This window comes from Parasteatoda tepidariorum, chromosome 5 (assembly GCF_982258835.1).
Source record: "Parasteatoda tepidariorum strain Cologne lab strain chromosome 5, Ptep-v5.0, whole genome shotgun sequence".
NCBI classification, from domain to species: Eukaryota; Metazoa; Arthropoda; class Arachnida; order Araneae; family Theridiidae; genus Parasteatoda; species Parasteatoda tepidariorum.
Window position 1 is genome coordinate 25943941 of NC_141759.1, and position 26386 is coordinate 25970326.

The following is a 26386-nucleotide window of genomic DNA, read 5'->3' on the forward strand; positions in this document are numbered from 1 at the left end:
TTTTATAAGAATATAACAATTCCTCACACACAGAGGGCAAAATATCGAAAAATATAATTTTTTAAATGATATTGGTTTTATCAAAGTTTTCTTCGTGAATTCCAGAAAACTTTTTTAAAATTTTTGATTCATGTTTAATAACGAAGCTATTGTCATTTTAACACGAAGAGACGTGAAGAATATCGTTTTTGGAACATTATTATGGAAATAGTTTAAATAAGTAAGTTAATAAGCATAAACTAATACGTATGCCAATGTCGTTAATTGGAGCACAAGTTTAAATTTGAAAAGTATGAAAAAAAAGGACTTGAAATATTACTTATTTGTATTGAAGATTTGAAAAGCTGAATGAATGAACCACGTTCTCATATGTGATAGTTATCTTAGCGTCAGCCCATCACCTCCTACATCAAAAAGCCTCCACACGGTCCAAGTAGTCCGCGCAGACTGTTTAAAAAGTGCACCAGATGTGCGCATGAACCCAAAGCCTTTTATAAAAGTAATTGAGAGAAATTCATCATATATATTTGAGAATTGAATCTGTAGTAGTTGACAAGTGAATAAGGCTAACTAATAATATTCATAAATAAAACAAATTTTTAGTCATATATTTGCTACCACTTTCTTATTTAAACTAGATTTTGTATTAAGTGACTCGTTCGGAAAGCCGATATCCTTCACAGTGTTCTGATTGGACTACCTACAAAAAACCGTGAGGAGGAAAACTTAGTTCCATCAAAAAGTCTTCCACGAAGTCAAATTTCACCCTATACTTAACCCTTTCGCGCCGACTGTCACAAATACGTGCCAGCATAAAACCGTATCAATCAGGGTAAAAAGATAAAACTGGTAATCAAAGTATTTCTTTAGCAGTTTATTTGTGGGCGGAGCTATAATTGTTTGATTTATTTAATTCACCATTACTTTGTTCAAAATAAAACAATTTAGTTATACTTTGAATTAACATTGATTATATATATGATTAAACTGACAATAATTAAAGTAAAAGCAAAGTAAGTCTGTCAAATTAGCAACGACTGCATTTAAGTTACCGTTTTTAATTTAATTACAACTTGATTCTGGTTTTGTACGACTGCTTTTCTGAATCACCAGTCCCCAAGGGGTTAATCAATGAATTCCCTTGTCTTCTAGATTCGGTTCAAAATTACAAGGCTGCAGAGTTAAACATTGGTAGTCGTAAACTCAAAATTGGGTTGGCTATTCAATTACGGTTATAAAACAGATTTATAAGAGCCGTGGTAGTTCAGAGGAAAGAGTGCTCGCCTCCCAACGAGGTGAACCGGGTACGAATCCCAGCGATGGCTGGTTAATACGAATTCCGCACCCGACTCGCACTGACCACAGCGCCGGCTTAAAATATCCCCAGTGGTAGACGGATCATGGGTTAGAGTCCCTGATTTAGCAAATAGCGGGAAAAAGAATGTTTCATAAATTTTTACCTGACTCGGTTGTTGTATGGACTTGGAACTATAAAATTAACGGTGGAACGTTTAGACATCTCACAAATCAGTTAGAATTTGTCACAATTTACTGGAATCGGAGATGACTTAGAATATTGAAATATACATCGAAAACATTGAAACACTCCACACACAGGAATCGATACACATATACTATTTATTTTCTCAAGCTCAATGAATAATTAATTAGGATGCGCAAAGCGCCATCTGTGGACTGTAGTATTAAACATACCGCCCCCCTTGAAACACGGAGGGGTTTCAAATTAATGAATTTAGTTAAACAATAATTAAGTAATCGATTGACAATAAAGCACACTTCAATTAATAAAATTAGGCAACTGGTTTTACATACATAATTTCAAATGTTCAAGTGTTTATAGGAAGAGGACACAGTTTTGCTATAGGTCTCACAAGTTCCCCAGTATGAGTTTTTACTTTAACCACACGAACCTTATCGTCCTTACCAGGGAACGTTTCCGTGACTTTCCCTAACTTCCATTGTAGTGGGGGTAAGTTGTCGTTTTTGATTAAGACAAGATCTCCGATGTCAAGGTTCTTTTTAGAGATACGCCACTTCGATCTTGATTGTAACAATGTCAAATACTCAGAAGACCATCTATTCCAAAAATGTTGGGTCATTCTTGTAAGTAATCGCCAACGGTCGCATTGACGGATGTCGTCTGGAACCGTAGGTTGTGGAATAGCTGTCAATGCCTTTCCTATCAGGAAATATCCAGGTGTCAGAACAGACGGATCATCTGGACTGCTAGATAATGCACATAGTGGTCTTGAGTTAAGGCATGCCTCGATTTGGCATGACAGCGTGGCCAGTTCTTCGAAGGTGAGACTAGCATCTCCAACAACTCTTTTCAAATGAAATTTGAACGATTTCACTGTAGCCTCCCAAATGCCTCCGAAGTGGGGAGCAGATGGAGGATTGAAGTGAAAGGCGATGTTGTCTGTTACCAGGAATTGTTGAAGGGCATCTTCCTTCATCAACTGCCGGAACTCCTTTTTGAGATCTCTGCTAGCTCCGTAGAAATTGGTCCCTTGATCGCAGAAGATATCTGAAGGTCTACCTCTGCGTGCCACAAATCTTTTTACACAAGCAATAAATGCTTTTGAGGTTAAGTCGCTGACGACTTCAAGGTGAACTGCCTTCGTTGCGAGGCAGACGAAGACGCATATGTAGCACTTAGTATTGCGGCTGCCTCTTCCCTTGGAGCTCCGTATTAAGAATGGGCCGGCGAAGTCCAGACCAGTTCGTTGGAAAATAGAAGAGGGACAAACTCTGGACTCTGGAAGATCTCCCATGATTTGCTCGGCGAGCCTTGGACGATTTCTGAAGCATGGGATACATGTTCTCACCACTCTTCTAACTGCATCTCTGGCTGAGAGAATCCAAAATTTCTCTCTGAGAGTTGCTAGGAGAAGTTGCGGTCCGGCATGAAGAAGTTTCAAGTGATAATCCGTGATAAGTAAGTTCACAACATGGTCGGTTTTAGGAAGCAGGATGGGATGCTTCCTTGATTCTGGAAGCATTGAATTTTTCAGTCTACCACCGACACGAATTATTCCGGAATCATCGCAGAACGGAGTCAAGGGAATAAGCTTGTTATTCGAAGGAAGTTGCTTGCCTGTTGAAAGATAGGAGACTTCCGTCGGAAAATGATCTTGTTGGATGAATTTGACAATTCTCTTCTCGGCTTCATTCAATTCTGCCGTTGTTAAGAAGGATTTGTTTCTTTTATCTGCAGCGACAGAACAGTTCTTCATGAATCTAAAACAATAGGCAACTACTCTTTTCAGTTTGTTCCAAGACGAGAATTTTTGAAAAAACTCTGCCTTGAAAGTAGCATCAACTACATTCAACATTACCAGCTTGGTAATTTTGGCTTCGGCAGTCATGTTTTCTTTTAATTGTGGATCATCTTCAAACCTTCCATTAGGAAAGGTAGAACTATTTAACCAATCAGGTCCGTTGAACCACAAGTCGCACTTTTCTAGTTTAGTTGGTGGTATCCCTCTCGTTCCACAATCAGCTGGATTCTCCAAACCGCTCACAAAGTTCCAGTGCACGTTAGGAGTCAGCTCTTGAATTCGTGCTACTCGATTTGCTACGAACGGTTGCCATCTTCTTGGTTCGGACTTCAACCATGCCAGTGTGATCTTGGAATCAGACCATGCAAATGTCTCAGAGATTGGTACAGTTAGTGTTGGCAAGGTAGCTTGTAACAAATTGGCCAGAAGTAAGGCAGAACAGAGTTCCAGTCGAGGTAGAGACTGTGGTTTCACTGGAGAGACACGTGTCTTGGAAGTTAGCAGTCTAGATGTCACGACTTGGTTTGCATCTTTGGAACGAATGTATATAGCAGCACAGTAGGCCTTTTCTGAAGAATCACAGAATCCGTGTACTTGTACGACGGTAGCCTGTGCAATGAGGATATAGCGTGGAATCTTGATATTTGTAAGTAGAGGAAGCTGTTTCTGGAATACTCTCCATTGACTTGCCAGAGAGTCTGGTAGCTCCTCATCCCAGCCTAGATGATGACTCCAAAGCTCTTGGAGGAAGATTTTGGAAGTGATAACTGTAGGTGCCAACCAGCCCAAGGGGTCAAAGATTTTTGCGACTTCGGAAAGTACCTTGCGTTTAGTCCATACGTCGCTCTCATTGACGGTGATGGTAAAGGTGAAAGTATCAACATCTGGAAGCCAAGCTATTCCCAGAATCTTGACCGGTTGGTCGTCGTTGATCATGTGTTTGGAATCAACGGTCTTTAACTCTTCCGAAACGTTTGCTAGTACGTCAGGATCATTTGACACCCATTTGCGTAGAGAAAATCCTCCTCTCTTCATCATCTCCTGCAGTTCGGACACCAGTTGAATGGCTCCCTCCTTTGTTGCACTCCCGCTCAGCAAATCATCAACGTAAAAATGACAAAGGGTGGCTCTTGAAGCGTTTGGATAATTTTCTTGTTCGTCTATGGCAAGCTGTCGTAAGGTTCTCGTGGAGAGGAATGGTGCCGAGGACGTCCCGTACGTAACGGTAATAAGACGATACTCCTTTATTTGTTCGGTTGGAGAATCCCTCCAAAGAATTCTTTGCCAGTCTACGTCTTCCTCATGAACTTTAATCTGGCGGAACATCTTTTCAACATCAGCGCAAATGGCTACACTGAAAAGTCGAAACTGGATGAGAATAGGGAAAAGTTCTGGTTGCACTCTTGGACCAACCAGGAGCAGATCGTTGAGAGAGAATCCGGATGAAGTTTTACTGGAAGCATCAAAAACTACACGAAGCTTTGTTGTGCAGCTAGTGTCTCTGACAACTCCATGGTGAGGAAGGTATAAACTTTCGATTTTATTAATGTCAGAGTCCGGAACCAGTTCCATGTGATTTAAATCACGGTATTCCTTCATAAATTTTCGATAGAGGTTGTATTTCTCAGGATTAGAAATGAGATGACGTTCCACGCTGATTAGCCTACGAATTGCATTTTGTTTTGAATTACCTAACCGCGTGGGAGAAGTGTGAAAGGGCAACCTTACTGTGTATCTGCCATTCTCATCCCTAGAATGTGTCTTTACGAAATGATCTTCACAAGCCTCTTCTAAAGAAGTTAAGGGTTTGACGCATGGTACAGAATCTAATTCCCAGAATTTATTGATTAGAAGATCCGATTCTAACTGAATATAATTGACATGTAGAGAATTTTGACCACCAGAATTTGCCTTACCACCAATTATCCAACCCAGTTCTGAACGAATGGCAAATGGCTTATCCTTACCTAACGATAATGTTTGACCCTTTAGCAATGGCAAAGTAAGGTCAACACCAAGGAGTACATCAATCGGAGCACTCTTGTAAAATGCTGGATCAGCCAGAGAAATATCCCCAAATAATTCGCGCATTGAGGAATCTAAGTCGTGATGTGGAATCATGCCTACAATTTTGTTAATCACATAGACGGATGCATGAAAGGAATTTTGAGATGAAAAATGTGAGGTGAATTGAATCTCAGCAAACCCATTTGTACGCGTATTGGATGCGCCTAAGCACGAAATGCGAACATTGGCCTTTTCCTTTTGCAAGCCCAATTTCTCAATACACTCATTTGTAATAAGCGAAGCCTGGCTACCGCTGTCCAGAAGACATCTACAGGTCTGATAGTTACCCCAAATATCTCTCACCTGAATCAGAGCAGTGCAGAGGAGAGTTTGAACGTCTGGCCCCACACCCGAAATACACGATGTAACATCTACCACTCTAGAATTATCACTTAATTGACTAGTACTTGGAATAAGGGCAGGCGAAAACACAGGAGCGTTGATAGAAAGTTCACTAGAATTTGACTTATTTATAGCACCCTGTTTTCCCCTATCGCTAACATTTTCGATATGAAGTAAAGAGTGGTGGGGTTTTTTTGCACCTTTTACATCTAAACTTGCTGTTGCAAGTTTTCACACTGTGAAATCGAGTTAAACAGTTAAAACAAACATTATTCGATTTAACGAAATCTAAACGGCCTTGAACTGATAATTTTAAGAACGTATCACATTTCGACAATGTATGATCTCCATTACATAGAGGACATCGTGACTGGGCGTTGGACGCGACCAAAGTCACTTTTCTTTGAATGTTTCTCTTAGTAGTTGAACTCGGGATAGATCTAGCTTGTGTTGCAAGGAATTGCAACAGTTCGTCCAACTTTGGAATGACGTCAGTTTGAAAGGTTCTTTCAAACCAAGTTCTTGAATTTGCATCAAGCTTGAACAATATCATGTGCATTAAAAGGGTATCTGTAGTTGGATCAACCTTGTATTCCAGGGACTCTAACATTCTTACGAATTCCTTAGTGGAATCTATCAAATTTAAAATTTGTGTGGATGATTCTCCACTCAAGGGCGTTATATTGATAAACTTTTTCATTAAGGAGGACATAATTTCTCTTTTGTTAAAGTATCTATCTTTTAGCAATTTCCAAGCGATTTCGAAATTATCATTTGTAATGGATAAAGAGTTTACGATTTTTAAGGCATCTGATTTTAAACTCCCCTTTAAATATTGCAATTTTTGCGCTCCCGTCAAATTTTGATTGTTCGAAACTGCAGCTTCAAAAAGATCGGAAAAGGCAAGCCACTCCTCATTTGCACCAGAAAATGAAGGTAAAGATAACGTAGGAAGTTTCACTTCAGCAAACTGAGATGAGGCAGAAGCTTGGCCAGAACTTTGGTTTTTAACCTCAAAACTGGAATTCACTACGGGAGGCAAAAGCCGGGTGTCGATATCGACAAGTACTGACTCTAACGCATCTAAAATGTCGTCCTTTTCCGTAGAATAAGTTTCCTCATCCTTTTCCTCGCAAATACTTATAATAGAATCTAAAATATATTTTGCCTCAGTTCTAAATTCCAAAAATCTATTTTTCCGAGCCAATAAACCCGCATTGTTTAAATTCCCAATTTCCTCTTCTGTTTTCTTTTGCAATTTAGTAATCGATGATTTAATACTCTTTTTTTTCTTTAACAAGGCTTCCATATCCATTAGAATATATTAGAATAAGAAAAATAATTTATTAAATCAAAACCACAGAACAGAGTTGTTTATTAAAGTCTAACTGTCTAGCCCAAACAAAATGATTCCACTGACGCCTGTGAACGTGAACGGGGGAGAATGCGAAATTGCAAAAAGAATTAAAGCGGTATAAAACGAAACAGTAATAAAGAAAACAATAATAAAAAGGAAGGGGAAAACGAAAGTTTTTTGTAAATTATATTACAGGAATGACAATGGCAGAATACATCAGTAATTTAGCACATAAGTAATTAATCAATCAAATAAGTAAATAAGCACATTTAAGCAGATTAAACCCTTTTGAATACACTTGAATTTGAAATATTACACTTCGAACATTTCTTTCGTTTTAAAGCTTAGCATGTATGAATAAAATTCGAATGTTACTTTTTTATTGAATTATGACAATATTTTAGAAAAAATATTTGCCGAAACAACAACAAGCCAGGAATTTTGAATTAGAATATTTCAGCTGGGTTCCGGCGAGACTTGACCAAATGATTTAGCAAATAGCGGGAAAAAGAATGTTTCATAAATTTTTACCTGACTCGGTTGTTGTATGGACTTGGAACTATAAAATTAACGGTGGAACGTTTAGACATCTCACAAATCAGTTAGAATTTGTCACAATTTACTGGAATCGGAGATGACTTAGAATATTGAAATATACATCGAAAACATTGAAACACTCCACACACAGGAATCGATACACATACACTATTTATTTTCTCAAGCTCAATGAATAATTAATTAGGATGCGCAAAGCGCCATCTGTGGACTGTAGTATTAAACAGTCCCCTTGCCACTAGAATAACCGTAGAAGGTTGTCGTGGTTTTCCTTTCCATGTAAAGCAAATGGGGTTAGTTCCATTAAAAAGTTTTCCACCAAGGCAAAATGCTCCCAATACTTGATCCAGAAGTATATTTGTCTTCTACATTGGGCTCAAAATTTCAAAGATACGGAGTTGAACATTAGTAATCGTAAACTCAGAATTCGGTCGGCTGTTTAATACCGGTTATATAATAAAATAAATTCATTAGAAGACGGGACTATTAATCCTTTGCCTTACTTTATTTGCCACTACTTAATTGGAAATAAAAATCATGCAATCATATTCAAAACTTATGCTGATTAGTTATGTTAAAATTAAAGTGAAATCAAAATCAATTACGTTACATTAAACATAACCATATATGCGACCATTTTATGTTATTTTCCCTGATTCATAAATACTCTCAAAAATGTAACTTTCCTACATCATCCACTAAGATCTTAATGTATGCATGTTTCTTTTTCTTCCTAATTTTGCCTGAAAATACTGAGCTCCAAATATTTTATAAAGATACGAAACATGATTCCTTTTACAAAAAAATTGTAAACATTTAAATTTATTATTATTTTTTCAAATATTTTATTTCGCTAAAATATTAAGTTATTATGATTTAAGATATCAAGTGTTCTTGGTACGAAAAATCTTTATTTAATTTTAGCTGACCGTTTATGTTAAAAACAGAAAGTAGCTAAAAATACTAAAAAATTTAGGCATCATATCTACCATCTGCATATTTGATTGCCATAAATAAATCAACAGAAGAGGCTTTTAAACTTTTTAAACCTGTGTATATTTATATATAATATGAATAATGCTGAGTTTAATGGAGACATATATCAAATCTAAATTGCTCATGAATGTTATATAATGTATTTAACCATTTCTGATGCATAATATTAATTATGAAATATAATAGAGTCATTGTTGCAACATGGTAAAACTAGTTAATCACAAACTTGGTGTAACAAATAACATAATAACAACTTAGAGCCGAACCCAGAAAATGAGAAAATACGCAGATGTCAGAAACAGAAGGTAAAATTTATCCATTCAATATATCATTGTATTCATACGCATAATTGGTAGATGAGAAAAAAAAAGCTTCACAGAAGAAGAAAAAAAATGCTTGCCAATTATTTACCGCCAAATTACAACCGATAAATTCTAGAAATAAAGAGGCCTTTTTCATGTCATTTCTAAGACACATTACAAGCAAAATGGAAACATAAAAGGTGAAGTAAAATAAATAGACGTATAATGGGTATATCATGTTTGAAAACGAGTAAAAAATGAACAAAAAGGAGTTAACGAAAAAATTGTGTCAGCAAAAATTAGTGAAGATCACGAAGGCTATTTATTAAGTAAGGAAGACATGATAATTACCTACTCGATGGATTCTCCGTGAATTCGGGAAAATTTGGCCATTGGTTTAGTTCATAAAGAAAGAGTATATTCATACTTACAAAGAAATATTAAATTATATCTTCTACAGTATGTAAATAAGCTCTTAGAAAAAAAAATAATTATCATTTTTAAATTGTAATTATGGTAAATAAATAAATACAGTTTCCTAAAAGAAAATTCTAAACGCAATTTCAAAATCAGAAAGCTGTTTAATAATCCCCCTGGTATACGTTATACGCTTGGTGCGATTTTGAAATATATTGCCAACGCCGAAGTGATCCATGACATCAACGAAATTACTCTTCTTTCATCGCTGCACATCTACCTTTATCAACGTTTTTAAGTATCTAAATGGTCTTCAAACTCTCATGCTAATGTTAGCACTACCTAACTAGCGAACTTGTTTGCTTCATAATGGCGAATTGTTCAGCTCTCCTAATAGAGGAGCCTTAATTTAAATTTTGTTGACTTGACGTAAGAAACCGAAGACGAATAATTATTAAAAACGTGCAATTGACTCTCAATTAAACTTATTCTTTAATAAATAGAGCTAAAAGCTATTTGAAATCAGGATAATACTTTTTAATTGTTTAAATGAAAGAAAAATTGTCGTCGTAAAGGTAATCCTTTGAAAAAAATTTATTTTCATACTTTCGAATCGCGCTGAGTTGCTTAGTCCTTTTCCAGATCAACAAATTTCGAAAGAAACTTTTTGTCAGGCAAGACATAAGCAAGTGCTCTTTTAAACAATACATTTTATGTAAACCAACAAACTTTATCTCTTTGTTGTTTAAAGTTTAGAAGTTACTAAACGTTTAAACGCAATTAGTATCATATTTCTAATGCTTTGCAACATTTGTGGATTTAGTGTCGCCAGACTGACTACCCTGCATCAGAAAGAGTTAATGCCGACAGTTACCTTTCCTGAGTAGCCAAAATTATCAACATGATAACTTTAAAGCATCAGCAAGAATTGCGAATTGCCTAATGTGAATTAAAAGCCTCGGCGCGAGAAATCTGAAACAAAGTAACTTTTTATATGAATTTTTGAATCATTTTGATGCAGTGGGGTGGACAATAACTTAATTAGAGCCGCGATGGCTCAAGGGATATAGCGTTCGCATCCATCAAAAAGTCCTCCATGAAGGCAAATTTCTCCCAGTTCTCTTGTCTTCTGGGTTGGGTTCAAAATTGCAAATCTACGGAGTTAATCATTAGTAGTCGTAAACACACAAAATTGGGTCGGCTGTTCAACGACGGTTGTATGAATAAAGTTTAAAAAATAGCTTAATTAGATTTATAAAACTAAAATTCATATGTTAATAACGTAGTGGTGGTGACTCTGGGGATAGAGTGCTCGCCTTCCAATGGAAGACACGGTCTCGAATCCCAGCGATGGCAAGTGGAAACAAAGTTCTGACATAAAATATCTTCAATGGTAGACAGATCATGGGCTAGTGTCCCGTTGCTGTCATACTAACCGCGGGAGGTTTTCCTGGTTCTACTCTCCATGTAACGCAACTGCTGGTTAATTCCATCCAAATGTTCTCCACGAAGGCAAATTTCTCCCAATACTTGATACTGGAGTTCCCTTGTCTTCTGGATTGGATTCGAAGTTACCAAACTACGGAGTTGAACATTAGTAGTCGTAAGCTCCGGCCAGGTTTTTCGAGGGAGCTCAGCTGTGCCGTACCTGTCAACTTGTTGAGGATTGGGAACATATATTAATCGATTGTGCAAATTTTAAACACACTAGAGAGAAATTTTTTCATTCGAAAACCACTTATGAGTTTATTAGGCAACATTGGTCAAACCCTAAAATTAAAAAAAGTAATTGAGGAAATAGTGTGAAAAATGTTTTGTAGTAAGGCACCTCTCTGAATCTTGATGGCCTCTTGCTGCGTACTGTCGGGAAAGACATACTTTAAATCTCTTATTGATTTACCTGTTATGGTTTGATTTTTACTTGAATTTTCTCTTAAACTATTTGTTGTTTTTTTTTTTTTTGCATTTTAATTTCATGCTTTTTGTCGATCTTTGCCCCTACGTGATTCCTCATTTTGAACTTTTAATCACTAGTGTTCCTAGAGTATGACATTTTTGTCTTCAGGAGAGACTGCTGGCCTTTGCACCAGGCGTCATAAATTATTCACCTGTCTTTCAATGTACATACTCATTGTTATGCTTGTACATTTTTACGTACTTTTAATTATACATTTATTGTGTTAAAAAAAATCTTTTCCTGGAATTTGATACCTTAACTGTCAACTGTGATTATATTTTGAGTTACAAACATCTTATATTTAGCCATGTCTAATTATTTCTTTTTATTAACTTTGTACCCCTACTGATCTCTTCTGTTTGATACTGTTTATTTTCTTTGTAATGTTTGTTTGTATTTAGTTCATTTCTAAGTAACGTTGTCTTCTGTATTTCATATTTAATATTCTTCCTATTTGTTAAAACTGTAATCTAAAATTTTTTAATATATTTGCTTATGGGATTGAACTGTCACCCGGATGCAAACTTGCGTGGTCGGGCGGGGCCATCTCCTCCTACATCAAGAAGCCTCCACACGGTCTTTTATAAGTAGTCCGCGCAGACTGTTTAAAAAGCGAACCAGTTGTGAGCATGAACCCAAAACCTTTTATAAAAGTAATTGAGAGAAATGTATCTTATATATTTGAGAATTGAATTTGTAGTGGTTGACAAGTGAATAAGGCAAACCAATAATATTCATAAATAAAATTAATTTTCAGTCATATATGTGCTACCACTTTCTTATTTTAAATATATTCTGTATTTAATGACTCGTTCGGTAAGTGGATATACTTCATAGTGGTCTGATCGGACTACCTATAAAAAGCCGTGTGGAGGATTTCAGTTATAGGAGGCGTTGGCGGGGCTAAGCTAGTTATTAGTAGTCGTAAATTCAAAATTGGGTCGGCAGTTCAATGGTTATAAATGTAAAAAATACGTAAACTTAGCTACAACTAGAAGAAACCTACCCGAAATGTGTATAAAGTTCGCAGTCCTGTATGTATTGATATAGTACAAGATAATAAAAAGAGTAAGAAAAATTCTTCTTGGAATGAGCGACGGGGCTTTGAAAAGACCCGTGTCGAATATTTGATTTAACGACTAAACTCAACATCCCAGATTAATTCTAAATTTCCTTCTAAAACACATCCTTATTCAATTTCTTTTTGAGCGAACATTAATGCTCTTTTACGTTTGAATTCATTTAAATGTATAATCCTGACACTAAGTAATCATTAGTAAGAATGCCAAACGATTATTATTTTTTCTAAACGCCGCCATCTGGCAACAGCCATATCGTGACATCGAATCAAATGCTGAGTTGTTCGATTCCTTCAATCATATTCTACTCACGGTGTTAAGCTTAACGCTTTTGAGCAATGAAATTACACTTAAACTGCAAACGAATACACGAATTAAAAAACTGAGCTGATTTTGATGGAAGAGAATGATCGATTGATTTTGCATCGTAATCGATAGAGTTTCTGAAAGGAACCTACAATTATACTTGCCGAATCGTGAATCTAGTTCAGACTGAAATCTTTTTTGTTTTGATTGGAAGAACGAGTGTATGCTTTCTTCGACATTAAGCGTAGAATCGTGATGTCTTATTTTTCATGCAAAATTGATCATGATTTGTAATACTGATTTTATCAAATACTTAAATAGTTTAGCATTTCGTCGATTTTTCAATGATTTTCAGTGCATTGAACTTTAAATTAATTTGCTTTGTGTAGCATAGCGTTGAAGAATGCTCAGAAACTAGTCATTACATGAAGAAAAAAAATTTTAATATTGGAATTGGTTTACAGTTGCCAACTTGTATGCTTGTGGGGGAAGGATTTAGAGTGAAAAAAAAACTAAAGATGGAAGAATTTTACGAATATTACGAAACTTTCCAACAATTTAAATTAATTTTTTTTAACTCATTACATACATATGTTTCAATTATTGATTTGCGATGGTAAATAAAATTGTTTTTCTTTTGATAAATTCAAATTACATTAAACCATGAATTTTGTACATGAATACTATCTAGCTACATAACCAGTCTGTCGGTAGCACTGTATCTTGGTGAACTTACTAACGTCTAAGCATGATAATTTTTGAAAAAATTTAGTTTGCTCTTCTCCAAAATAAATACGTGGAATTTTTTGCTGTCGAAAACTTCAAGGGCCTCTTCAACATACGCTGTTAAGCATTTGAAAAGTTAACCAAAATTTTTTTCAAAGGCATTATTTTCTCACGATTTAGTGCAACTAATTGATAAAAAATTAATTTCCATTAAACTTTTATTCGATTGGATTATTTTTTTTAATGTATTATTATTTCTTAATTTACTTTTATAAAATATTAATACATTAAATAAAAAGTTTATAGTTAAAATCATAAAATCAAAATAGTTCATTTACTTAGTGATTAAGAATCATTAAAATTTTATTTTATTTATTGTTATTTAATGTTTTATTATTTTTATCATTCGTTCGTTCGTTGTAGTGGAACTGGGCGTCTGAGGCCTTACGGCCCTTATTATTTTTATCATTACTCTGATAAAAAAAAGTAATACATTAAATTAAAAAAATTATAGTTATAATCATAAAATCAAATAGCTCACAAGACTTTAATAGCTTATCGATTGCAAGACTTGATTAAACCATCAAGATTCAAAATTTTCTTATTTTGAGAAAGATATTTAAAAAGTACTAATTAATCACTTGTATTAATTATCCTTTTTATAGTACGAAACTAGACATCAAACGTAAGTTTTCTTAATAAGCACACATTTTAGAGTTATTCATCATCAGTATGTTTGGCCACACAGCCCTGGGAGGGACAGTGCCTTCCTTATAATTCCACTCCACAGAATTCTATTCTTGATACTTGTGCCCCATTTCTTTCCTCGTACTCCAAGAAAGTCTGTTTCCATTGACTTCATCTTTTTCAGTCTGAGTCTCCCTCGTTTTCTACACTTATTGGAGGGTTTGTGAGAAAATTTCTGTTTTAATGTGGAATCAACATCCATTATAAATGCAGTGACCGCGAGGGTATGTCAAGAGTGGGGGGAGGAGCTCTCTCCCTCCCTGTATATATATATATATATATATAATTAAGCTATATAACTAAGCTGATATAAAGGTAAAATCTTCCAAACGCTGCACACTTCCTACGAAAATTTTTTTCAATTTTGTAGTTATTTAGAGACAGTTATTCATCATTGAAATATATTTAATTTGCGAAATCAATTATTGATAAATTATTGAACATGAATAATATTTTTTCAAACTATTTGTTTTGGAATTTATATTTTAGTACAAAGATAATTCTGATAATCTTACGGTTTTTTAAACGGGATTCCCATGGTCTGGAAAGTGGCGACTAAAGTGATATTACTCTAGATGTTTTTACCTACCAATAAATCTGTAATTTCAAGGAAATATTTCGTGTTTCATACCTGCCAACTTTTAATCCCTTCCATTATTATTTTTCCCAGTGGTATTAAAATGGAATTAAAACTTCAATTTTAAGAAAACAAATACGTTGTATTTGAGAAAACTTATTTTCACAACCAAATTCGTAACGGATACCTGCCAACTCTCCCGGATTTTGCGGGAGATTTTATTTTCATATTTAAAGTGGTAGTAAATATATACTATTTTTTCTTTTATAAATTTAATTTTTAAATGATTTTGATCACCACTATTCTTACAAAATTAAGCTTATATATTAATATGCGTTACTATCATGGTTGTCAACTTAATTTATTTTAAATACAGCGTATTTGTTTGCTTAAAATTGATGTTTTAATTCCATTTTAATACCACTGGGAAAAATGATAATGGAAGGGATTAAAAGTTGGCAGGTCTGGTAACGCATATGAATATAAGTGCTTAATTTTTGTAAGAATAGTGGTGATCAATATCATTTAAAAATTAAGATTATAAAAGAAAAAAATAGTATATAATTACTACCATTTTAAATATGAAAATAAAATCTTCCGGAAAATCCGGAAGAGTTGGCAGGTATGGTGTTTGCAAAAAATGCCTTGAAAATAATTTTGTAATGCTAAAGTGAAATCTTGCATTTTTCAGTAGTCTTTAAAAATTTAAGCTGTCACAAATTTTTTTCAGGTAGAGGAAATCCTATTTTTGAAATCTATTAGAATATTATTTATAATTAAAATATACAATTATATATTTTAGCTTTTAATTAGATCGTAAGAAAAATACATATGTATAAAATGGACACCGGTGTCCCACCTGTGTCAAAGGATTCAGCCAACGTCTCCTACAACTGAAAACCTCCACACGTTTTTTTTTATAGGTAGTACAAATAGATCACTATTAAGACAAGCCAGTTAACGAAAGAGCCATTTAATACAAAATCTAATGAAAATAAGAAAGTTGTAGCAAATATATTTCTAAATTTAAAAAAAAAAAATATTAATGTAATTGATTTGTCTTATTCACTTGTCAACCACTACAGATTCAATTCTCAAATACATGTGATGAATTTCTCTCAATTACTTTAAAAATAGAATTCGATTCATGCGCACAACTGGTTTACAATTTTAAGTAGTCTGCGCAGACTACTTATGAAATACCTTGTGGAGGCTTTCTGATATAAGAGGTGATGGTTCAGCCAACGCGTCTAATAACTGAAAGCCTCCTCACGGTGATTTGTAGATTGCCTGATCAGACCACTATGAAGGTAAACAATTTTACGGAACAAGCATTTATTACAAAATCTAGTAAAAATACAATAGTGGTAGTAAATATATATCTAAAAATTTGTTTGATTTTTGAACATGATTGGTTTGTCTTATTTACTTGTCTACCACTGCAGATTCAATTCTCAAATATGTATCATAAATTTCTCTCAAGTACTTTTAAAAATTACAGCAAGGGGGATAAAAGCGAGTAGCAGAGATCCCCCCACATCATCATCAACAGTCAACAGTCTACTTTTAACCCCTTGGGGACGGGTGATTCAGAAAAGCATTCGTACAAAATCAGAATCAAGTTGCAATTAAATAAAAAACGGTAACTTAAATGTAGTCGTTACTAATTTGACAGACTTACTTTGCTTTTATTTTAATTATTGTTAGTTTAATCATATATATAATCAATGTTAATTCAAAGTATAACTAAATAGTTTTATTTTGAACAAAGTAATGGTGAATTAAATAAATCAAAAAATTATAACTCCGCCCACAAATAAACTGCTAAAGAAATAGTTTGATTACCAGTTTTATCTTCTTACCCTGATTGATACGGTTTTTTGCTGTCACGTATTTGTGACAGTCGGCGCGAAAGGGTTAAAAAAGAATTTTGATTCATGTGCACAACTGATTCACTTTATAAATAGTTTGCGCAGACTACTTTTAAAAAGCCGTGTGGAGGCTTTCCGATGTAGGAGGTAATGGTTCAGCTGGAACATAAAATGATAAATACCTTACCACTTTCTTTTATAAACCAACATTTTGCATTACTGTAAAATGAGGCATGTACTTTCGCGTGCAAAACTTTCTGGTAGAACTGACTATTTAAGCCAGACAGAAAACCCAACTTATTTGTCTTATAACGATTTAAAACCTAAACAATTTAAAACTTGGAAAAAAAAGTGATAACTATAAATAATAGTGGCAAAAATTTAGTTGTTGTTGATGAATCTTGCAAGATAAATATAATTGTTTAAAAAATAAATCCTATCTTTTAAAGTCTTTGCAGGATCAAACCTATTTCTTTTCTATTCGGGCCATTGATAAAGCCATCCGCGAAACTCGCAATTATTTGCCAAATGATGGTTTCAAAGAAAACCATTGAAGATAGTTCTTTATAAAGATGTCTCTGACTTTACTAAGTGAACAGTTCACAGATAAAGAGTGCCATAAATTTCTTCACCCGTTTGAAACTATGTGTGGGACTGATTATTGTGGATGGTATAAATGCAATGCTGTATGGCAGTCACGTTTATCCAAGGCGGGCATAATAACTGCGAATTATAGGGAACTTGTATATAAACGTTTGATGCCTTCAGGTAGGACTGTTCATAAGAGGGCGAAATTAGGGGTATTTATTAAAGAGTATTTAAATTTTATTGTTCATAAGACGTGATTTTTTGTTTCTTATGATCGCCAATAATTGCTGAAACGTGATTTACAAAGCATTTTTGTGCCAAAAGTGATGCTGTTTTAGTATTGAATTGCTAGACATGAATTGCAAATTTTGTTTTGTGATCTAATACGTGGTGTGGTATTAATATAACAAAATATAAATTTTGTGTGAAACATGATACGGTAATAGAATATTTCAAAAAATTGTTAATTATGTACTAATTGCTTGAGAGCGGCTATCTACTTATTCGTACAAAATTGATACATAATAAAATCGTCGTGTAGGATAAACATCATTAAAAATGCTCTTCAATTTTTTTTCTTGATTTTTTTTTTGTATTTTATTTTATATTATGTCTTTTTTTTATATAAATTTTATCTCAAAATGTGCTGAAAGGATCTCTTATAAACTTTTTAATGAAAGCAGATCAAAAGTTGGAGGTTTATTTGATGCAATTGTTTTTCGAAAACAACCGACCTTTCATTAGTGAGTAAACAAATATATTAAAAAAACTACAGCTTAAATTTGTAGTAAAGTTTTAATTTTAAAAAATATACATTGTTAAAAATGGCTAAAAAAATTTAAAAAATAAAACTAAATTTTGTAAGGTTTTTCAATCTAGCAACTCAGCATTAAAAGCTTTAAACCCTTTCTAGAGGGATGGGATAAAGATGTCTCTTAATAATAGGGATATTTTGGAAATTCGCGTTAGATTCCATACGCTCCCATACGTAAAATTTGAAGTTACAGCGCATGTTTGCTTTATTATTATTATTTTATTTCATTTCTTTTTAGTTTAAGTTCCTATGTATTTTTACGTTTTGTAGAGGTCTTTTTACAAAGCTACAAGCATGCTCTGCATAGCTGTTGAATGTTGTTTTCTCTTTAAGCTTGATTAAGTCTAAATTAACATTAATAATATTTTACTGGAGCCGTGGTGGCTCATGGGTTGCAGCGTTCGTCTCAACCGGGCTCAAATCCTAGCGATGACTGGTCGATACAAATTCCACACCCAGCTCACACCGACCAGCGCTGACGTAAAACATCTTCAGTGGTAAACGAATCATTGCCATCAGACTAACCGTGGGAGGTTTTAGTGGTTTCTCTCTCCATGTGTAACGCAAATGTGGTTAATTCAATCAAGAAAATCCCCCACGAAGGCAAACTTACTGTCACTATTTGTTCTCGAGTAACCTTGTCTTCTGGATTGGGTTCAAAATTACAAAGCATTGGTAGTCGTAAAATCAAAATTAGGTCTGTTGTTCAACGATGGTTATCAGGTAAAATAAATTAAATGATGTGTTGCTCATAGATTAAGGCGAACGCCAACGCCAAATGAAGAAGGAGGATTCGTTATTACGAAATGCTAAAACGAATCGTGTGATTTTACAAATAATAGTATTAGTATTTAATGAATGCACTTTATAAAAAATTTAATTGGTTTTAATTTAGAATTATAGTTCTCTAATTGCACTAGGTCCATAAAAAAGTGAAAATCTTTTTTTATATCTAAAATTATGGAATACATTTTTTCCATTTATTCAATTTAGTTGAAAGAAGTTTAACTTCCATAAGATCCACATCCATTGCAAATGTTTGTTTTGATTTTGTGATCGAAGTTAAGATAATCCACTACCTAGCGATAAATACTTAAGGGTTTTTACAAAATGACCTATATTTTCCTTCTTATATGTTGGATATTTTTCACGACGGTATGCGAATTTCATCAGAATTGACGCATGGGCACTTTAAGTGTGCATGCGCAATTTTTTTAAATCTAGCATCCGGGAGAGGGTACGGAATGTAACGTAAAAATACGAAATCTTTCTAACTATACAAATCACTGAATTTGTAATGATTTGTAGATACACTAAGGAGTTTTTTGGTATAAAGTTATGAATTTTTAACTAAGTATAGTTCATCACAAAATCAAAGATCACCTAAGTTTTGGGGTGCATAAGATGATTGCAATTCTTATAGCTCTTCCTAACATAAATTTGGTTCACATTTTTCTACCCTACGAATGGTTAAAAATTCATGTGTCATTAAAACCGATACATAATTCTTGGCTTTTGCGTATTTCTGTGCGGGCAAGCAATGCAGGGTTGAAGTACTTCTTATAGTATTAAAAAATAATATCCCAAATAGTTTTCATTTTCACAAATAAATTTTCTACTCAGCTGTAGCTGATCTTAATAAATCTGAAATGATTCGTAATACTCATCGATTTGTTTTTGTTAATATAAAAACAAAATTGTTTTTAAGATTATTTGAAGATTATTATTTGTCCTGGGATAGTAAAACATTGAATTTTTGAAATCCGAAGATATCAAGAGTACAAAGCTTAAAAACTAGCTCAGTTATCATTTTTAAAAAAAATTCAATATTAAGTCGGAATCATTTTTTAGTCATTTAACTAATATCTGTTTTAAAAAGCTTATATTTTTGTTATCGTATTTAATCCGTCATTTATAAGAACTTAAACTCGTAATTTCCCATAAGTCAAGTTGGAAGGAACATGTTCAATTTACATAAACATCAGATTTCTCCTTAGTTAATATACACAAATCAGCATACATATTTCTTTTGCGCTGAAATTTTTGATTTTTTCTTCGGGCAAAGTTCAGAAATCATTTCTTAACTTTAATGGAACATCAAAATTCATCATATATGATTAAGTTTCAGGCAATACTTTGGAAATTAAAATATTTATAAGAAGTTTCTACTTAAAATGTCGAGGCGTGTAATAACTAATCTTTGAAAGCGAATTCGATGATGATAACGAACTGCATTATTCGTTTTTTACATTCAGGCACAAAACCTGCAATCATCTTTACTGCCGATTAGTTAGGACATGAATATGACAAACTTATCGGCTTGGGTATATAAAGCACCGATAAATGCCTGGAGGAACTTAATATCCTGTCAAAGAAATTAACGCTTTATCTCAGCCTTGGGTTGGGCTTTGTAGAAAAGAAAGGTGTGTAAGCGCCACCAAAATAGACATGTATTAAGTGTGAAATGTATGATAATTGCAACTTTTTCGCTCTTTGATAAATAAGGTTCGGTAATTCTTTTGGATCTTAATGTGACCCAAATCAAATAAAGCGAACCATAAATCTACTTTGGCAAGATTCTTCCTTTGGAAGATCTTCTCTTAAAAGGAGAATCGCCGGACTCTTTTCTGAGAAATTGATTTTCTTTTCGTGTTTGTGGGTTTTTTCCTTTGAAAAATGAATGTCACTTTTCGTGATTGACCTTGTTAATCAATCAAGTAGTGGACGATGTTTTCTGCCAAATAATACGCTGCTTGTTCCTTCCTGTTATTATTTAAAAAAAGTGTTTATTTTATTCATTTATCAAATAACAACTATCGGCTAAGCACTGCGATTAATATTTACAGGTTTATGCATGCATATGGAAACATTAATGTATATCTTACTGGCAAAGTATGAAACTCCGTCATTATGCAGAATGCTTAGGTATTGTACAGGTATATAATAAATAGGCATTATATAGAATGACAAATGCTACTTCCCTTACAAAAATTTTAGGTCGTTTTGAGGTTTATTTGAGGCTTTTTTGAAGTGTCAAGGTTTATTTAAGGTTTATTTGAAGCTGACTTTAAAAACAACCTTAAAGGATGAACCTCTCAAGGTGTGTAATCAAGGTGTATGAATTGTTTTATTCACATTTGATGGGGTTGGAAATCTACTTTAGAGCAACCAGCTTAAAGAGATTATTTTTGAGGTGTACAGACTACTTTTTTTTACACTTCAAGCGAATAAGTATTTTTGAGGTGTGAACAAATATAGATTTCACCCAATCTCAACTAAAAGTATTGCTGAGTTATATATGAGGATGATTTTAGGAGATGTAAATGATGTTGAAATTGATGTTTATAAATGAGGTTATTTTTGGTATGATAACCTCATTTTCTAATTAAGGTGTAATTTTTTACATCTGTTAACCTCAAAACAACTTTGAAAACCCCGTACTTTTTTTTGAAGGGTTAGGCAGAGTATGAAAAAAAGGTCATGATAAGGCTATTGTATAAATGATGTGTACTTCTCAAAAATACAACTGAAAGTTGTTGAGGAAAGTGACAGATGAAAAAAAATGAAAGTTGTTCAAAGCAAAATTTATTCTTTTCTCATTAAGGGTAACAAAATTGTCATTAAAAAAATTTATTAAAATTAACCTACTTGTTTAAACATGGTAGACTTAAATGACATTTTAAAACATTTTCACACAAAAACATTTCATATTTTGTTATTTTGTTTTACATATACATTTGGCGAATCCGCTTCCACTGGACTGAGCTTCTTAAAAGTCACGTGATACTCGAAATGAATCGCAAATGTATTTTATCCTTTGCTAGTTTCTTATTTGGCATTCTATAGAATGCCTAGAAATGTGTGAAATATGAATCCTTTCATACATTTCCGGCTATTTTTAAGGCATTATATACAATACCTAGGCATTCTATGGAATGCCGGATTTCATATTCATATTATTTCATGTTCATAACCCTATTGAAGATCGTTCATTAAAGTTGGAAACAACAACGCTATAAGCAAAACAGGATAATAATGGAAGTAAAAAAGCTTACAAACGAAACAGAAAGTTGACGCTCTATCTATGTTCAGTTTGAAACTGCGGATAACCGCCTCAAAGCATAATTTTCTCACAAAACAAAATTCATCGAAAAAAACTTTTAATTTTAAACAATTTTTTAATAATAAAATTACTTATTAATTAATTGCAATCCATTATTAATAAATACTTTCATTACATTTCAGATGCTATTAGTCTCGTCCGAAGGCCTCGAGATAGATTCCTTACTTCTCATCCACTTACATCTAGGCATCGCTTTCATGGTAGGCTGCTGTATATTTGGATTTCTACTCATAAAAAGAAACGCGGACTGTATAGTTGGCAGACAGTATTTATGCCTGGCCGCCATGATCGCCATTGGTTTGAGTTTCCTGTCAATCCAAACAGCCCAGGACTATTATGGTTTTGTGTTATTTTCCTGGATGTATGGTGTGCCTTGCGGAGGACTACATTACTCCCTGAAAATGTTGGTCTTCGAGAAGATAAGAGCGAAGAGTTTCAGTAGAGCTTGGGCTTATGTAGAATGGGCTCAGAGCATTCCAATTCTTATTGGAATTCCTGTGACAGGTACATAAATACGGAAGTTCAGATTATATAATTCTTTCATACCCTTTTTTTTCGTGAAGAGATTCTGAATAATTATTTTTTAACCCCTTAATTTGTGCCCTCGAGTTAATTCAAGCTCGCTAAACAGGCCAAACAGTGTACACTCGAGAGCGGCATTGTATTTTATGCTGCTATAATTTTTCACACTTGAATATAATCGAGAATTGAAAATAAGAATGTGAAAGCTAAGTAAAAAAAATCGTTTTATTGATATTTATCATTTACATAGGATTGTAAGCTATAACACTTATTTATTCATGAATAAAATAGTATACAGAGATGCCAATTTGCTCCGGACGGCAGATATACATTGTAAAGTGGTAATTTATCAATTGTGATTCTTGGTTTAATAAAGTAAATTTAGTAGATTTTAATCTGCCACTATTTCGAAATAATTCGTAGACTTATATATTTTACCACTTTATGTAACAGATGTCATGCTATACCTTTTAAAAAGCAAGCATTAGTTGTCAAATATTTCCAAAATTTACTTTGTAGTTATTTACCGTAATTTTAATTATTTTGGCATGTCTGGAGCAGTTGGCATCTCTGAATATAACCCTTTTTCCATGGAACAAAAGCGCAGTGTATCAAAATTGTCCTCCAAAAGAGAAGACAATGCTCTAAAGTATGTTTTTTACATTAAAAAAAAAAGAATTTTTTTCGGTCGGTTTTTTTCAAAAAATCTGTGCGTTAAGGGGTTAATTTTATTTTCCACATCATATACGATGCATATAGACGATATACTACATGGCAATAAAATGATTATTTATTAAAAATTAAACGGTTAGGCTAATTTAAAGCCTGAAAAATAAGTAAATTTTAAGATTTTTTCACCCCTAGATTGTGGAATAAATCTGAATTCTGAAAAAAGTCCAATAATAAAAATATAAAGCAAAATGTCGCCTGAATAAGTTTTCTAAGATGAAGCTTTATTTGCTGTGGAAGGGGGAAAACCAGCAGCCTCAGTGAATATTAAGTTTGGATCGAAAAACCAAAAGTTTTAATGTATGCATTTTCTTTTATGCTCCAATTTTTTTAATAAAATTGAAGTTCCTTAAAACTATCTAATTTGACAATCGAAATCCCTCAAATTATTATAAATTTCTTTATATCTTAACTACATAAAAAGTTAAACAAATCTGCGTAATTCCTTAGTAATGTCATTTTAAATATACAATTTTCATTTTAAATATACAATTTTCATTGGAAATCAGATAATGTGTATTTGTCCGAGTTAGAAGTAAAGGATTTCAACAACTTGAAAATTATTGAACTTGAAAAATTTGTTTTTCGTGAAATACGTCTCTGAAGCTTTTTAAATAGCGTGAAATATGATGCCTGATACTTTACATAGTTTGATACTTTAACACGTTCTCACTGGGGTGACCCACCGGTGGGTAACGCTAGATTGTCTCATCGGGCGGCGCACCGGAGTAAAAAATGGTAACAAATAAATTTCATTTTTTAGTTTTTTTCCGGGAATAATGAAAATTCATAACTACCAATTGTTTTTAACGGATGCAATTTTTATACTGAATTGCTTCTTCGCCATGATAAATATCCTCACAGTAAATTGTTATTGCTGAGAATAGAATAATTCCTCCCGAATATTATCTAATATTGAAACAGATCTTCTCCCAGTATTTTCTCTTTTCCGTCCCGCTTTCAGGCACAACATCCGGCGTGAACGTGTTAATACAACACCTGATATTTTACAGCTACTCTACAATCGATATTGATCGTATATAATATAGAATAGTCAGATTCACTGGATATTTCATATTTATTATTCAACCAATATAGGCCCTGTATATGCCATTTTAGGGTCAATATTAAAAAATCTTTACATCCCAATATTGGTTAATCGGTGGATGTTCTTATAAGACCTGTATTGAGCCCAACTGAGGTCAAGATAAAATTGTTGCAAGGAATATTTAAAAAAGGAACATATTTTGTAAATGAAATTCTCCTACTCTGGCAATGAAGATGTCTTTTTTTTATTTAGTTCCTTTTTTAATATAGTAAGTTTCTTTCTTAATATATAGTGCAAGCGTGTGATTTAAATTTTATATATTCTTTGCTAAACTTGTAATAGGAATTCAGAAACATTAAATAAACAAAATGGAATAAAATAACAGAATAACAACTAAAGTATACTAAATTGACTATTTACTAATGTTTAATTTCATAGAAAGGCCAAAATGTTCTAAACAACAATGCTAGAATAAATTTTCTTGAAATAGTAATTATTTTACACTTACACGTTACCTCTAACACACTCATGCTTTACTCACGCATTTATAGTCTCTAAACCATATTAGTTAGTATTTAACCAAATATATATTTGCTTCTCTTTGTCACAACATAGCAGAATGATTTTTCGCCTCCTTAACTAGAAAACGACTGTTGAATTTATGGCTGACATATTTTTAGTTTTGTATATTCCTTTCTCATAGCAGTCTCATTCTCACTTGTTCAGCATGATGCCAGATGCTGCTAATCCAATAATCAATACTTTTTTTTATCGTCTGCTCTTTTTTGTTTCACGCGGCTTTACTGATAGCGAAGGGTAACGATTTCTAGTTCAGTTCTTTTTGCTCTTATTTTTTTTCTTCCTAACACCCAAAAGTGGGCAGATCGTCTGCAGCAGTTAAGGAAAAAGGCAGAATTGATTGGAAGAAAATTACAATTATCTTCAATTATTACCGAGGGATAGGTGTGTACTGTCATTATTCTTTTAAGCCTTGGAACTGCAGAAGGAATGGTTTTTTACCCTCAGGCCATCATCAACTTTTGTTATGTGTGAATTACATAAACAAGCTATTCCGACATTAGCAGTCAGTTCGAATGATCAATCCTGATTCAGAAGGATTGATTCTTTAATAACATGAATTTTGCTAAACCTGTAATACAAGGGTGATAATATCGAAACTTTATTCTACGAACTGTTTGACGTGTTGCCACATTTTCACTACAAAATAAGGTTGGAAACGTAAATATAATTTACATTATTTCGCAAATGTAATAATATGTAATTAAAATTCTTCTGTTTCAGAACATTATATGTAGAATATAAACATAATTCTATGTATAGAAAATAACATGCACTGTCGTGCATATGCATACGTCAATATCAAATAAGGTTAAAGTTTCGTTAGAGCTTCTTGTATAGCAATTGAAGAATGATGGATCGAATTGATAAATATTCGTGATTGCATGAGTTTGTTATTATGATTATTATACAATCAAATGCAGTTTTTACGAATTCAATTTAGAAGTACTACATCAAATTTCTGTGACAATTATTTTAGCATAAATATGCCAGAAATTTCAGCAAAGAAAAAAAAAGAAAGAGCACACGGGTAAGCCGGTTGGTGCCAACTGAAGGTAGTAACATAGCAGCCATGAGATAACAACTACGAATTCCACACAGTATTTCGTTTTTGTATTTAAAGTTGCAATTAAATAATATTTTTCTAATTCTAAAATTTTTTATTTCCATTTAAATTGATTTTGATTTATTTTGGGGTTATATACCTATATTTTGGGGTCAGAAATCAGAATCCGTCGAAAAAAGAAGGCATGTTTATTCAGAGAAAGTACGTTTTTGTGTCTGGTTTCGTAACTTAAAATGTCGTCCGCACGCATATTAATTAGCATATTTGAGGTCACCCTCTCCAGCCATGTAGATTGAGTCCTTAAACGTGAAGATCC

At 33.4% G+C, this 26386-nt stretch overlaps 1 protein-coding gene across 1 annotated transcript in view; it reads left to right on the forward strand.

The window, feature by feature from the left end:
• The window catches only part of LOC107449530 (monocarboxylate transporter 10), a 198939-nt gene that overhangs the window by 165789 nt on the left and 6764 nt on the right, over positions 1-26386 (forward strand). The window contains exon 5 of the mRNA XM_016065084.5: positions 22249-22630. Within this exon, the coding sequence (XP_015920570.3) occupies positions 22249-22630 (382 nt within the window). The remainder of the gene's footprint in view (positions 1-22248; positions 22631-26386) is intronic.